Raw genomic sequence first — 15,414 nt, 5'->3', positions numbered from 1 at the left:
GCATGATAGATGCACCAGAGCCCTTGGAGTTAATGCAAGTCCCTCCATGAGGCTCTGCTTGCTGCACACCCAGTTTCCCCATCATCGAGAGGCTTTTAGAGATGATGAATGGGGTCGGCTTCTTGTCCCTAAAGCCACACAGATCCCTGCCAGCCCAGAGAGCACTGCTGGAAACATCTGCCTGCTCGGAGACACCCAGGCAGGAGCGGCAACGGGCACAAACAAGCGCTGGATCCTCCATGCACAGATTTGTCAGCACTTGCCCCGATTTAAAAATACCCGTGGCAGACACGGCACATCTGGCTGATGGAGCAGGCAGAGCCGTCACACTCCTCTCTCCCCAGAAAGGGCTGAAGTGACACGCGCTGCCTTGGCTCAGCAGCAAATTGTTATTTTTAGCTTATCTTTTAGGGGCTTATTAGCTCTTCCTTTCCCTTCCTTCTCCCCAAACTCCTTCAGATGATAGGACGAGCTGGGAAACTCCTCAGAGAACCCCCTCCAGGCCAGTGCCATCCCAGCTCAGCTTATTTTTACCATTTGTGAGGCAGCTCAGTTTTGAGGAGCGATGCAAAGCGATTCGCTTCCTGGCAGCATCATCTGTTATTGGCAGGTATTTATTTATTTATTTAACTGAATCCTCTCCCTTCCCCTCCCATCAAGGTGTAACTTTAAAAGTGCATATAAATTGTTACCATGGGCTGCTGAACTTCCACTCTGATGATATCTTCATAGATATCATCGCCTTCATCTTCACAGGGGACACAGTCATAAATATCCTCCCCCAGATCATGTTCGCTGGAATGAGAAGGAAAGCGATTTAGAGATAATAAAGAGGGTACATTCACTGTCACTTGAGCAGGCAAACCAACAACTGCTCTCACACCAAGGAGGGAGGATAACCACAACAATAAGGAAGTCCTCCTGACCCACAGTATTTGACACATTCAGTCCACATTCTCTGCATTAGGAGTCTCTCTTTTTCCCAGTCAGGACCCACTGCACATCTCTTTCCCCTCGCTGGAGGCTGGGAGAGGTGAAACGCTCCTCGACACGAGTGGGGATGGCAGCCAAGAAGCTTCTCCGTGCGCCGTGCTAGGCGTGCCTGGGATGCCCCATCCACCACGGCCTGCCAGCTCTGCCCCTGCGGAGTTTTTGCTCGGCGCTAATCGGCCCGGCCGAGACGGACCTGGCGGCCAAGTGTCCCAGCGGGACCATCTGAGCTGCCACACGCGACCAGGTCCAGCTCCACCAGCCTCCTGTTCAACTTCTGCCTCTCCTCTTTAGCACAAGAAACAGCTCTCGTGCCATTGACTTTAACCATATTACACTCAGAAAATATATTTTCATGGGTTGGATTTGGGCATGTTTAAAGCACTGCGCTCATTTTTGGTCCGCTTTTGCTTTTTCTCACAAAAAGGCCTCCTTCACACCAAAGAAACCATCTCTCTTCCTCCCATCAGAGCTGCAAACTGCCATAGGAGCCCATGTCCATTCAAAGCAGTGAGAAGGCACTAAATAATCACCCGATGGCTCCGTGCAGTAGGTAGAAGCATCCCAGCCCTGCCTTGCCAAGGCAGGAAGCACAACGGGGCTGAGCTGACCCCCCCAGGCTGTGCAGGGGCTGACCCCCCCAGGCTGTGCAGGGGCTGACCCCCCCAGGCTGTGCAGGGGCTGACTCCCCCAGGCTGTGCAGGGGCTGACCCCCCCAGGCTGTGCAGGGGCTCGCAGTAATGCCCGGACCAGCCACCCACCTCCAGCCACAGGCACCACGTCCAGGTTGAAAAGCTCTGCATCCAGTTTCGCTGGGTGATGCACTGACTCCCACAAAGCACAATCCCTGCACTGATGGGCAACTGAGTGATTTTTTTAATCAGCTCAGTGATGCTCAGTCCCAACGCTGAGCAGAGCCCAGTGATAACATTTATATCAGAGATAAATTAAGCAGTGAAAAAGTCACATTTTCAGAACCGGCCACATCACTTAAGAGACGCCCCCATAAGCACAGGCTTTAAAGGCACCACCAAATTGTAGTGCCCAACTTGTATTTAAAGGTGATGGTGTTAGGTACTTAATTGTCATCTGAGCCTTTAGAAATCCCCTCAGGGGCTCCTAAGTCTTAGAACACTCTTGAAAATTCAACCCATAATGAATACCAATTAACAATAATAATTTCAGCGCTTAGATCTACAGGTGCTGATTGCTAACGGCTCCCACTGAAGTCAATCCCATGGGATCAGGACAGTGTGAAATGCTGGAATATCAAACAGTGTTCACATATGCTACGAGCTCTCTTTCAACATGGGTATTAATTACATACCAATATATTTAGGTGTAAAACCGTGCTCAAACTGTAACACTCAACATCTCTATATTATACAGCAATGGAGCAACACAGAACATCTGTTTGCAAAACCAGGCTTTATTTCTTTCCTAAATACAGTTAAATCTATTTTTAAAACCAGATTTATTTAATAAAAGTTTGGGGATTTTAAATAAATACACTGGCATGATGTATCCGTCCCATTCTTCCAGAGTGATGCATTGCAGCTGCTGTAATAATGCCCACTAATAGCTGGTGATCCATCTTCCCCTTCCCAAGCGTTGCCATCACCGTTATTATCTGTACCAATATTTATATTCTCAGCTCCGCTCCTTATCCAGAGCAAGTAACTCCCGGTTCCTGATTAATCCTCCCTTCGCGCCCACACCTCTCGGATTGCTGGCTGTCTCTCCATATATCATTTCCCCGGCTCAGGGGTCGTTAGGAAACGTACGGCTGGGTTAATGTCGCAAGCACGAGCCCGGCTGGGTACGACACGAGCGCGGCGAGTGCCGCGGTGATGCTGCTGCCGGAGCAGAGCCCGCTTTGTGCCACAGCTGCGCGTCGCCGGCTGCGAGAGCGCTCAGCAACTGTTTTGGGCTACGGGCAGAAGGAGGAGTCATCCTCCCGAGGTGTCCCCGGGCTGCCCTGCCTCCTGGATCTGCCCTCCTGCACACAAGCACAACCGGGCACCGCATCCAAGCCTCGGAGCCCACGATCGCCTGTCCCCAGCCTGCTGCTCCACGGGGGTCTGAGCCTTGGCAAGCCCTCCTTTTCTCCCCCACCAAGGAGCCAGGAGGTCTGGAGCACGGCTAGGAAGTCTGGAGCATGCCTAGAAGGATCTAGACCAGGACATCACTGTGAGAAACCCAGGTGGCAGCGTGGGGTACCGAAGGGGTTTTGCTAAATCACAGGCTGCCTGGAGAAGGACGGGTGCCCTACGGACCTGGCCTGACCTGGCCCTACCTGGAGCTCCTCTGCGTCACCAGGAAAGGGGCAGAAACACCTACTGAGGGACAACACAGCAAATTTGTCCACAGAGCTGCCAAGTGCCATCTGACACGAACACTGCACCCATCATGTGGGGCCATATCCTGCCCCTCGATGCTCTTATTGCTCTAATGAAGGAGCTGAGCACCCACTGCTCCGCTTGTTCCTGCTCATCAGCACCAGTACAAGCCCTTCCCATCTCTCATTTCTGGCCTGGGACAAAAAATAGGGACAACTCCTTTGTCCTGTGGCCATCTAGAAAGACACTTCCATTTCAGAGCTTAGGGAAGAGGCACTAAAAATGCTCAAACCCAACAGCCATGGTGGTATTGAAACAACAATACTTTTGTCCAGTGGACCCTTATTTATTAAAACACATTCCTAGTACATCTCTGAGAAACACCAGAGGCTGCCAGTTTTATGGAGAGCAGTAAAATGTGCAGATTAGCCTCTCCCGGAGCAGCCTGAGAGCGGCCGAGCTTTGCCGGTGCGTGTACGGCTGTTGACACCACTGCTTTGCACATATTGATTTTTCACCAGTCTCTGCATTTCATCTGTCAGAGTCAAAAATATGCACCCTCCCCTGTCATTAAAAAAGAGAACAGGTATCAGGATGATTTTAGCCAGTGGCAACTTATCACACTACATTTTAAAAGGGGAGGGAAAGCGGGGGCAGGTATTTTCGGTGTTTAGCATAGTCCCCTGCTGTGGGAAGCAATAAATTCAGCATCCCAAGCATGTCACACGTAGACTGAACAACTTGAGCAAGGAAGGCCAGATCCTCACCTCATTCTTCACAAAGAAAAGCAATTTAATTCTTCAATAAAAGCAGCAGAGTCTGCGACTTACCCGTGAGTGTCAGACCTTACAACCTACTGCCTGGATTAGGAGATTCATTGACATCTCTGGGTTTAGGACAGGGATTTTATTCGCCCTTCGGAGTTAACGCCAGCATTTGCAATTACTGTTATTAGGATGGATGTAACCAGCTTTAGGTTGGCAGCATCTTGCCTAGCCAGGAAAGCTCATTCACAGCAAGAAGAATAAAGCTCTTCATATCTAAGGCAATTTCAGGCAACAACAATGCTTTTGGCTGGGCTCTAACTCCCTGGCAATGCCCACTCTGCACAAATGCCCTCCCAAGCAGGCAGCAGCCATGCCAAAGAGCAGCTCCCTTAACAGAGGGACCAAGGCCAGGCTGCTGCCTTGGAGTAAGGGAAAAACAGGGACATGGAAGGAGCAAGCTGGGGAAGGGAAGGGTCTCTCCGTGATCCCTAGCACCATCTCCCCAAATAGGATGCCAAAGCTGAGTTTGAAGAACCTCATTGCCCCGAGTGAAGGCACTCGTCCCACTGTTTCCACCACTGGGGACCAGCCCTCCAGAGTTCAGCACTGGGCCAAAACAGAGGGGATAGTCTGCATTTGGACTTTGGGAGAAGATGAGCTCTGGACTGGGCTGCCCACACCAGGGGATGAACAGAGACAGCCCATGATGCCCCAATAAATAATCTGCAGCAAGTCCTTTATGCTAAAGAAATGCTGCACATCATGTCTGCAATGACACTGTGGATCAGGAGGGTAAATGGGGAAGCTTTGAGGTTCTCGAGGGCCACTGAAGGACCTCTTCATCCATACAAGCTGCTCCAGGGCTCTAGGAAGTTGATGAGTCTGTACCAGCCTCTAGAATTCAAGGATGAGCCCAAGTGAGGCCCTGAGGGCAAACCCACCATGCCAAAACCCTGTCCAAACCACGGCGCTGCTTTCGCTCTGCTGATGAAAGAGCCAGAACCACCAGGAAGAGCAAAAGAAAAAGGAGGAGGAGGAGGAGGGAAAAGAGCTAAAATAAGACAACCAAAAGACAACCCCAAATCTCCAGCCCTGTGGCCGAGGTTAAGAGCCAGAAGACCTCAGAGCCACCTCTAGGTCCAAGCTGGAAGCGCATTTGCAGGGTCCCTGAGACAGCTGCCCAGCAGCTGCGAGGCTCCCGTTTGCCCCAAGTAATCCTCCACTTTCTCATTCTTACTCTGCACTTACAGCTATAAATAGACAGTTCATCTGACTAACCCCCTCATTCACGGTCTCTGTCAGACGAGGACAAGCAGAGTCCTTATTTGCAGCACATCTGGCAGGCTAAGGTTTCAGGGTGAAGGAGTGCAAGATGTGCAGTTGTTGAACTCGAGATCTTTCAGGGTTTTAATTAGCCATGTTGTACTTGGATGGAGACGCATCTGGAAATAGCAAGAGAAGCCTTTTGCCATCTATTCTAGTCAGTTCTTACGTTCCCCATTCAAAGTGGAACATTATAATCCCAAGAATGAACCTCACACAGTTATAGCAACTAACACAATCTTAGAGATGGCACAAGCTGGACATACAAAAATTTTTACTGCTGACAAAGAAGAAAGACATGTTTACAAGTGCTGTGGCTGAAGTGCCTTGTACCACGGGGCCATTTGTTTAACTGGCTGGCATGTGTGGTTTTTCCAACACAGCAAAAATAATGAGAAAAGTGGCAGCTAACTTATCATCTCACCTTGGCTCCTCTGTTCATTACTTTTTTTAATGCGCTTGAGAAATTCTGCTGATCACATCACTATTTTGGAAGATACAAGGAGGCAATTCTGGTGACAGTGAAAGAAGTAGGAGAAACTTCAGTGAGAAGCTCTTGGCAGGAGACAGGCTGTTGGCAGAGTCTGGGCCCAAATGAGTTGCATCACTTGAGAAACTGAGGTCAGATCTTCTGCAACTCCCCTTCTCTAAGATGAAAGGTTTGGAAATACACCACTGTCCCCAATACTTTTGCTGGGGATAAATCCCCAGCAAGCTGCGGCTCAAAACAAGACCAAGGGACACCAACCTGCGAGACAAAGCCCCCCCGGGGGCACACACCGGCTCCAGTGCAGGGTTTGGAGGCGAGCTGCTTTGATTAAAACACTTTCTTTGTCCTTTTTACAACACTACAACTTCTACCCTCAAAGCAATTCACTTTTAAGGGAGAAAAAAAGGTAGAAGTTATGCAAATTAAAGGTTTCATGTCAAATCATTCACCGCTCTTCTGCCTGACTCTGAATTCTTCAAATAGCTACCAAACAACACAAACCCCACCCTACGTGTAATCCACCCCAGCCTGCCAGGCTTCGTGCCAGTGCAGAGGGACAGTGCCATGAAGTGGAGAAGGTTCGTGATAAAGAGGGACCAGGATTAATTGGTCTCATAAATTTAATGAGACAAAATAACTGGAGAGAGCTTAAGCGGCAGCAGAGAAAATTTAGGTTAAATGTTAAGTATAACTTCAGAAGTACCAGAATGGTTTGGGGCAGCTGAAACAGCCGTCAAGAGAGATGGAAAAGTGGTCAGTGGGGAAGATGCTCAGCAGTAAGGTGGATATTTTCCTACTGCCATCGGTGCCCAGCTGTGTGGGAGGTGGTAGCTCATATCCCTGCAGACCCACGGGAGCTTCATCAGGACATGGGTCGCTTTGATTTTTGGGGGCAGGCTCCAGCAAATGCACCCGTGTGCTGCCATCGCAAAGCCCTGCTCATTTCCTGGGCAAACTCCCCCAAAACCGGCTGCTGCTCAAGGGTCTGGCGTTAGGGCATGCTGAAATAAATCAGGCAGCAGAGGACAAACGTCCCTTTACTGCTCCTCCCAGTATTGATCCAGCACCATTTGCAAACTGGCCAGCCCTCGCCATCTGCCTGGGCTCTCTGCATGCTGCCATCTGGCCGATGGCAAAGCAAACGGAGGGGCCAGCGGGCTGAGGACAGGGAATTTGAGAACTTGATACCCTTTTAGCTCCCCTCCCCTTTCCATCACTAATTCTTTGGGGGTTTGGGGGTTGTTTTTGTTTTGGTTTGTTTGTTTGTTTTTTGGTTTTTGTTTTTGGTTTTTTTTTTTTTTTTTTTTAAATAAATAAATAGCTGTTTCCAAGCAATTATCTGCCTTGCTCTGCTGGATGGCTGACCCAGCGCTGGGGAGCTGCATGCAGCCCAGCATAATCTCTGCGACACCCCAAAGGTGAAAGCACAATGGGTTCATCAAGGCATGAACATCCTTTATATACACCAGCACCCCGCAGCCACCTCTCGCTTGCATGCAGACAGCCTGTTTCTGCAGCGCGCGTAAACGGCCCTCGTGGCACTGCTATTGATCCGCTCCCAGCCCCGGCACTGGCTTTTGTCCCCGGCTGCCGTGGCTGCTCCGTGCTGGCATGAAGGTCCTCGCTCTTTAGAGCATCGTGGGGACAACGGGGACAAAGCCTGGTTCCTCCTGCTTCCCAAATCTGCACCTCTGTCACAACAATGTTTGTATTTTGAATGCTTTGCAGAACAGGAATTCACCCAAAATCTCAAATGGGGGATGCCAAACCATTCAATTTAAGTAATTAAAGTTGAAATGAAGCATTTTCATATTATCCAAAAAAAAAAACCAAAACCTACTTTTACCAGCCTCCAAAAAGTCTTGATAGAACATGCTCAATATTTATCCTGAGATTTTTATCCCAGCAGCACAACACCAAAAGAGGTCCCTTTGGGAGATTCCTCTCTCCCAGGAAGTGACTTGGTGGTGCCAAGTGGACAAAACACCCAGGGACGGTGGGGTGTCTCTTGCAAAAGGGAGGATTGCTGTGCCTGGCTGTGCTGTTTGGTAGCGGGTCCTTCCACACACCGGGTCACTTCCCTGCTTGCTGTGAAAATCATTTCCTCGCCTCCAGTAAAGCATTTCTGATGCACTCAGATCTTCCCAAGGCTGCTGGATCGTCAGCAATATTAAATGCAAAGATGCTGGATGGACTGAATCATTCCCAGCTCATGAATGACGCCCTTGTTCAGCCGCTCGGAGATCGGCAGCAGCTAAGAAAGAGCTTTCTCATGCGGCCCCGCGGTTTGCCAGCGCCCAGCATCAGTGCCCAGTACGCACCATTGTGACCAGCAAATTTCCAATGAAAGTTTCCTTGTCAAAGGGAGAAAGGGGGACTATTGCTGATGTGTCACCAGGCAGCGGGAGCACCAACACTCATGCTAAGGGGCTCTCCAGGGCATTTCTGGGGTTTCTACAGTTACGGGTGAACTACAACTCCATTTCACAGGTTGTCTTTCCGTTCAGAACCCGGCTGCATGGGGAGTGCAGATCTGGATGAAGGAATTTGTGCAATATCTCCGTGCTGATTTACATACACCTTTCCCCAGTGCTCTTAACTAAAGATGTAAAGAAGAGGATTTTGCAAAGAATGGGAAAAAAAAAAAAAAGTTGGAGACAATGCAACCGAACAGGGTGATCAGTAAGAAATAAGCCTCTAAGTCACCTGAGCACAGGACTTGGGCATCTAAGGCCCTCTCACAGAGGGACCAACTCACAGCCATGAGCAAAGGTCCGAGGAACAGTTTGGGAAGCTCCCCAGAGCTCCTGTGGGAGCTGCACCACCGGCAGCAGAGCAGCGAAAGCTGGGAACCCATCTTCAACACCTACTGACCTGCTCCGAGCTCCGAGCACACCGTGCTGAAACCCTGATTTCTAGGAGAGGGCTGCCAACCTCACCAGCGCCTGTGTGCGAGTTCACACACAAACCTTTCTCCAATTAAAAGCCCGCCTATGTGTGAGAATCAGCAATTTTAAAATCCAATATTAAAGGGATTTTGAAAACTTTAGGAGAGGGGGGGGAAAATGTTATTCTTGAAAGGAAGCCTTTATAAGTTAAAATTTTATTAAACTGTAGCTGCTGGGAGCAAACCGCGAGCAGGGGATTCCAGGGTACTCTGTTCCCTCGATCAGTAATTCATGATTTACTTTTGTAATAACTGAAGCCATAAGGAATTCATTGGATTAAGAAGCCTTATTATTTATGTTGTAGAACAATAATATTTAACTGTATAAAGCTACATATCCACCCATACAGACTTTTCCTCCATACGAAACAGACTGTACTTCATAAGTAAAACCCTGGCCGATGGGAATGCTGCCATCAAATTCCGATAGCGCCGTGTTTCACCATATATGTTGTAGTTCAAGGTTGCTTTTAAAAGCCCTTTATATCACCACCACCACCAGCAAAACACAGACACCAGAGATCCAGATAAATATAGACACAGAAACCCCAGCAGCATCACCTTGCACCCCACCACACCACCAGTGACAGGCAGGGTGGGTCCCCTGCGAGAGCCTGACCTGGGGCCGGCTGGTGTGGTCCAAAAATCACTCACGAGGGATGCAGCCCCAGGTGCCAGCACCCACGCAGCCCCAGAAATGCCACGAGGGGGGGGTGGGGGGGGTGTCCAGCACGGAGTTAGCAATGGGTACCCCAGTCCCAGCGAGCGGCTCGGCTTCAGTCAGCTCGGAGGATGAGTTATGTCCCAGGGTTTTGCAGCTAACGATGGGATTTAGCAGGCAGAGGGGCTCCCCGTGGGCTTGGCTCTCCTCACCCCCCACCGAGCCACTCGTAAACTCAACCCAATTAAAAGTGACGTCTCCCAGGGCTCTACATGGGAAAAGACGGACTATTGTAAGAGCAGAAAAATCTCCTGGCAAGACGATCAAAGCAGCCAGCCTGGCCCTCCTAGCCCCGTTGTCAAATTTTATCTGACTCTGCTGGAACTACACTGCAACTTTTCCCTTTTCGTGTCCCCTCCCCGTGAGAAGGCGAGGCCACTTACTCCGCCAGCTCCTCCAAGCTCCGATATACGTCGTCATCATTTTCCGTGGTCTCCTCCGACGGGAAGGGCCTGGGGGAGGAGAGGAATGACAGTGTTATTGGTGTCTCACCCCTCGCAGCAGATCCCCTGCAGCCCCAGCTGAACCCAGCCCAGCCTCGAGCACCCCGTTGAGCAGAGGGTGTTTCAGAACAAAATATTCATTGCAAATACATTCTTTCCTATTGAGGCATTAGCTCCCAGGACAACATCATCTCCGCTGCTTCCCGCAGGCAGTGCTGGCACATCAGGACAAGAAACCAGGTGGGATGCTGGTTCACCACAGGGCACCATCTGAGCACTGAAGTGAGGGGCTGCATCATCTAACAGCATCTTGGAGACCCCACGTCTGAGCCGCCGCTCCCCGCTGTGCTGGTACCACACAAACAGCTCGGCAGAAATCTAATTCAAGTCCGGTGTTGGACTTGCTGAGACAGAGAAACTCCCTCTCCTTCATCCGTGATGGAGCCTTTCTGCCCACGAGCTCCTGCCCCATTCGGCCAGGGCATGGCTGGGGCACCCTGAGCCTCATCCCATCTCCCACCGCCGCAAGCAGATGATCCTACCAGAATGAATAACTCCTTACAAACCCTGGGCTGCCTCATCTTCACAACTTTGTGATAGCTGAAAAAAGTCAAAAACCCTGGGGATGAGGGAAAGGGCATCAAAAGGGCAGAGGGAAGGGGGGAGAAAGCATCTTAAAAGGGAAAAGGAGGGAGTGGGGGGAATACAAGAATTCCTTGGCTCATTCTGAAGTAATAACCAAATAATGTATGAAGGAGATGAAAAATACTGCTTTAATTAAACCCAATGTATTATTGCTGGCACAAGGCCAGGGCAGGCTGTGGCTCTGCTGGGGCTGGATGCACCTTGCGACTACGGCTGCGTCGGGCCGGGGGTCCCCACGGTCACAGCAAGGCAGAGCGTGGGGAACACAGGCTGCAGTGGGGCAGCTCGATCTGTCCCCCGTGGGCATCGCAGCGAAGGCAGCCGGGGGTCCCCAGGCTGAGAGCCACACGGGATGGGATGCTGATGCTGTGGGGGAGCAAAACTGGATACATGTGAACTTTTAACTGCTCCCAAGAGCAATTTCCTTCTCTTCCCTCCCACCCTCCCTGTTTCACGTCAGATTGCCTCTCCTGAAAGATTTAATACATAGCCTGGCTAGCCCCCAAATTTGCTATTTTTGGATCCTGCCTCTACCATTAATTTGCCTTCCCTCCTCTGCTATGTTTCACATTCCTTTAGTGAGCAGCTTCAGACCAAGTGTTTTGAAATAGTGCTCCGACCTGCAGCGAGTTCAATTAAAACCACGACCAGGTGGTAAGCCCAGGAGAGAAAAGAGCCACGGTGACTCCAGCCAGAGAGCAGGATGATTTCATGCTCCACCATCTATCACGGCTTCCATGCCCCTGCACAAAATGCAAACCTGTGGGAACCAAAGAGCACCCAGGGTTGGCATGTCTAACCATGGCCACGTGCAAAGCGGCAGCGCAGGAGGGAGGGGAGCGATGGGTGGGAAGAACAGACGGGGCTGTGCCTGCTCTCATAGTCCCATTGCAAGGCAGGTGCCATTGGGCAATCGTCCCAACATCTGGCACAGCTGACCATGCATTTGCAAAATGTGGGAGGACACCCACTTTGGAGAGAAGTGTCAACACATAGAGGTGCAGTGAGAGACCAGGAGGCACCCAGGATCGTTACAAAATACGTGTGTTTGAGTGCGTTTTCTCTCCCCTGACATCCCCTGGGGATTAGTGACAAACACAAAAGCCACGTAAAGAGCATCCAAAAAAGCCACCAGCTCTTCCTGCATGTGGCTGAGCCGATCATGGGAACCTGTCTTGGACTTCAGCCCCGATGGGGATATGGCAGCCACTGCTGCAGGGCTACACCATCCCACACAGCTCCGGCAAGAAAGGAGAAATCAGAGGTGACCTCTATTTAAACACCAGTTGTTAAAATAATAATAAAAAAAAAATCCACCACAAGGCACGACCTCCTTTCTTTTACATGCATCTTCCACTCTTCATCTCTATTTCCTTCTCCAGTGCTCACCATGCCAGAAAGAAAAAAGTAAAAGAGCCATAAAGAATATTAAAATCACAAGCACACGTTTCCAACCATAAATCTGGGCTTGAGGTATAATTAGTTCCTGTGATAAACCCCCCCATGTAAGACAAGGAGACAGCAAAGAGAAAAAGGTATTTTCTAATGAGAGTTTCATGGAGACAGCAGCTCCATCAGCCCTCCCAGCTTCACCTTCACCGTGGGCAAAGCACCCGAGTGAAAGTCAAGGCAGGGGAGGAATTAATAACCTGTATCTCTGCAATAGCAGCTAATGGCTAAATAAGGATGCACAAAATGCAATTAGAAGGAAAGTCACACCGAGGAGAGGATTACTAAATGGACCATCTAAAATCTAGAGCTGAAGGACAGCTTTTTGGAGAAAGCCTTGGGTTTGCCCTTTGTTCGTGCCTCTGTCCCCAGCTGCCCATGTCATAAGTGGCTCTAGAGAGGCCACCCGTGTCCCCATGTCACCGCTGTGGGAGCAGAGCAGCCATCTCCTCACAGCTCATCTCCCCTTCTCCAAATCAGGGTCCCAGCCTCCAGACTGCAGGACAACTCACCTGAGGCTGGGACCATGCTGTGGGCCTTGGGCAGCTCTCACCCAAATGGTTCTCGCTCTTCCCCAAAAGCCATAATTTAATATAGCCCTACTAATTATAGCCATTATTTAAAACATCTCCCTACTTTTGGCTTCGGATCCCTTACATATCCATTTACATTATTTTTCCTTGCTGAACACAGGAAAAATTAATCCTCCAGCAATGAGCTGATGAGGATGTACCTCCAGAAGCCAGCTACAGAAAAACATATTAAACACTTTTTTACCTAGACTCGCATCAGCACCAGGGGCAAAGGTGGTGCTGGGAGGAGGCGCGAGGTGAACTGCCCATCCCAGCCCTCTCCCATCAATTATTCCCCGTGTTGCTGGTTTTGCTGCTTCCCATCAGGTCACCTTCGTGGCTCCCCTCAGGGCCACATTTTCCACTGGAGCTGGCTCCAAAACTAGATTAGATGTGGTGGGGAAAGGCTGGGGGAGGAGAGCCCTGCTCTCAGTCCTGCCCCACCAAATCCACATCAAGGCAACGCTAAGAAAAACCAACAGGCCAAACTCTTAACCCAGCATTTCTCACAAGGGTTTTCCTTCTGCACATCCAGGTCCAGCTCAGGACTTGCATTTGGACACCTTCATGCAGATTATCAGCTTGGCCGCAATCACGCAGGGAGAAGCATCTCCATCTGGTTGGGCGACAGTGTTGTACATCCTCCAGTCATGAGCTCCCCAAGAGCAACCACGTTGATTGAGACCAGTTTATCATTGTTTTTTTAAATAAGAACAGAAATGTTGGAAGTCAAGGGGTCTAAAACCTACTGATTCCCTCAGAAAATCTTACAGATCTCCAGGTACATTGCAACTTCACTTTGTAAACTGGGAATGCCCAACAGTAATGAGTAAAGTACTTTGAGTCCACTGAAACCCAACAGGTTTGCAGAGATCCCAGTTCATTTGAACTCATTTGAAAGTATCTGTTATTTAATATCCCTAGTTAAGCATCCAACTTTGGTCCTTCCTCCACTGTCATGAAAAACCACCTGCTGAGACATTTATCCTCCCAGCTGGTGCCTGGGCTGCAGCAAACCCAATCCCACTCAGACGAAGAGCAAAAGCCCCAGCAACATCAAACACCGATGGAACAGGCTCTTAGAGATAATAAACCTCCCAGAGTAGACTTCTTCACAGACAAACCCCACAGCATTCAAGAGCATCGCTTCCAGAGATCAAAGAAGAGAACAGAAATAGGATCAATGTGTTTGTTTTAGAGCCTAAAAGAGAAAGAAAGACCAAGTAATTTGTCATGGAGTTTAAAGCGAGCTTCTCCTCTTGAGGACAAGACTTACAGCAAATGATCGCTCTTGGCACGCAATGCAATGCACCCCCTTGATCTTACAAAACATTTCAGCTGCTTTCTGCGTCGGAGAGCTTGCGCATGCACAGCGCCCTGCAAATGCAAGGTGCTCTCCCAAGGAAAGGCAACAGTCCACAGCCAGAGTACATCACCCAGGGGGATAATCAATTAATATTTCATGAGGCACCTAACGAAAAAGCCCTCCCTTGCTCTCAGCGGTCACTCGGGTTACCCTGTGATCCAGCCCATGCCGTATCCTCATCCGCCGCCCCCGCGCTCTCCCCTGCATGATCCTCTCTGTGGGGAGAAGGTGCAGCTCGATGCACTGCCCGGCTGCTCTCTGAATTATTTAATGGGAAGAGCCAGGTAGGCTGCAATTCTAACAGCAATAAGCAGGAAGATTTATTTATTTATGAACATATTTCAGCATCTGGGTGCCTTGTCCTAGCAACTGAAGGCAGCTGTTCACCTCCACAGTACCATCACAGAGAATACAGAGGGTCAGGGATGAGTCAGCTTTCGTCTGGTAATTTTGTACGGTAGCATCTTAGCCTCGAATCCATGTGGGAGAGAGCAGGGAGGATCTGGCATGATTCATTTTCTATTTTGCCTGACTCCATTCTGATTTCTTGGAGCCAAACATCAGCCCTGGGAACAGAAAGCCCGGTGAGAAGCAGGCAGGGTGGAAATGTCCCACTCACTGCCCTCCGTCCCAATCTGTGGTTCCCATCCGAGGCCGCTCTTGGTGGAGATCATCTGTCAGGCAGATCTGCAAAGAGGTTTTCATGACTTGTGCAAACACCCACAGAAGACTAAAGGAGGTGGCTCATCCCTTGCTAGAAGCAGGACTCCAGCCTCTCAACACCGGCGTGATAATCTCCCCCCATTTTCCTAAATTCAGTGATTACACTTCGGCGCTTTAAAAAGCAGGTGGGAGTACATGGCACCTGTGAAACCTGAGCTGCTCCCATCTTCTGCCAGGGATTTCTTCATAAATGGAAAGGACCAGAGCCTCAAGCTGGTGCAGAGGAGCTTCTACAGCTCTGCTGGGATGGACAGGGCTGTGTCAAGTCTTCCTGGCTCAGGATCTGGCAGAAAAAACATTTCCATAGCATGGTATCCACAGACTGCAATTACATCTTGCAGTAACTCACAAAACCCATGGCTGGGCATACAGATCCTCTGACAGCTCCATTTTGAAGAAAACATCGTGGCAATATAAAGAAAACCCATGGCAGTCTGTGATTTCACCAAGATTTTGGACTTCAAGCTGTGCTTTCTGTGTGAGTTTGGGGGGGGGGGGTTAGCAGCTGGCCTCAGCTCTTGCACCTCCAGATGAGTCTGTCTGTCCCACTGCTGAGGTTTAATGATGCTTCAGTCCCAAAATATATTTCTCCAGGGGAAGCACTCAGACCTCGGTTGTTTACAGCATGTCATTTTGATA

General features: G+C 49.8%; 1 protein-coding gene across 6 annotated transcripts in view; it reads right to left on the bottom strand.

Annotated features, from left to right (window-relative positions):
- The window catches only part of VAV2 (vav guanine nucleotide exchange factor 2), a 148,878-nt gene that overhangs the window by 28,425 nt on the left and 105,039 nt on the right, over positions 1 to 15,414 (bottom strand). For all 6 annotated transcript variants that reach the window (XM_042786718.1, XM_042786719.1, XM_042786720.1 and 3 more), the window contains exons 4-5: positions 9,961 to 10,029; positions 693 to 795 (exon numbers count right to left, since the gene is read on the bottom strand). In XM_042786718.1, coding sequence (XP_042642652.1) covers positions 693 to 795; positions 9,961 to 10,029 — 172 coding nt within the window. The remainder of the gene's footprint in view (positions 1 to 692; positions 796 to 9,960; positions 10,030 to 15,414) is intronic.

Source organism: Tyto alba, unplaced genomic scaffold, assembly GCF_018691265.1.
Source record: "Tyto alba isolate M040663 unplaced genomic scaffold, T.alba_DEE_v4.0 Super-Scaffold_11, whole genome shotgun sequence".
NCBI lineage: Eukaryota > Metazoa > Chordata > Aves > Strigiformes > Tytonidae > Tyto > Tyto alba.
The sequence above is the reverse complement of the archived record's forward strand: the minus strand, read 5'-3'. Positions and strand labels throughout refer to the sequence as shown.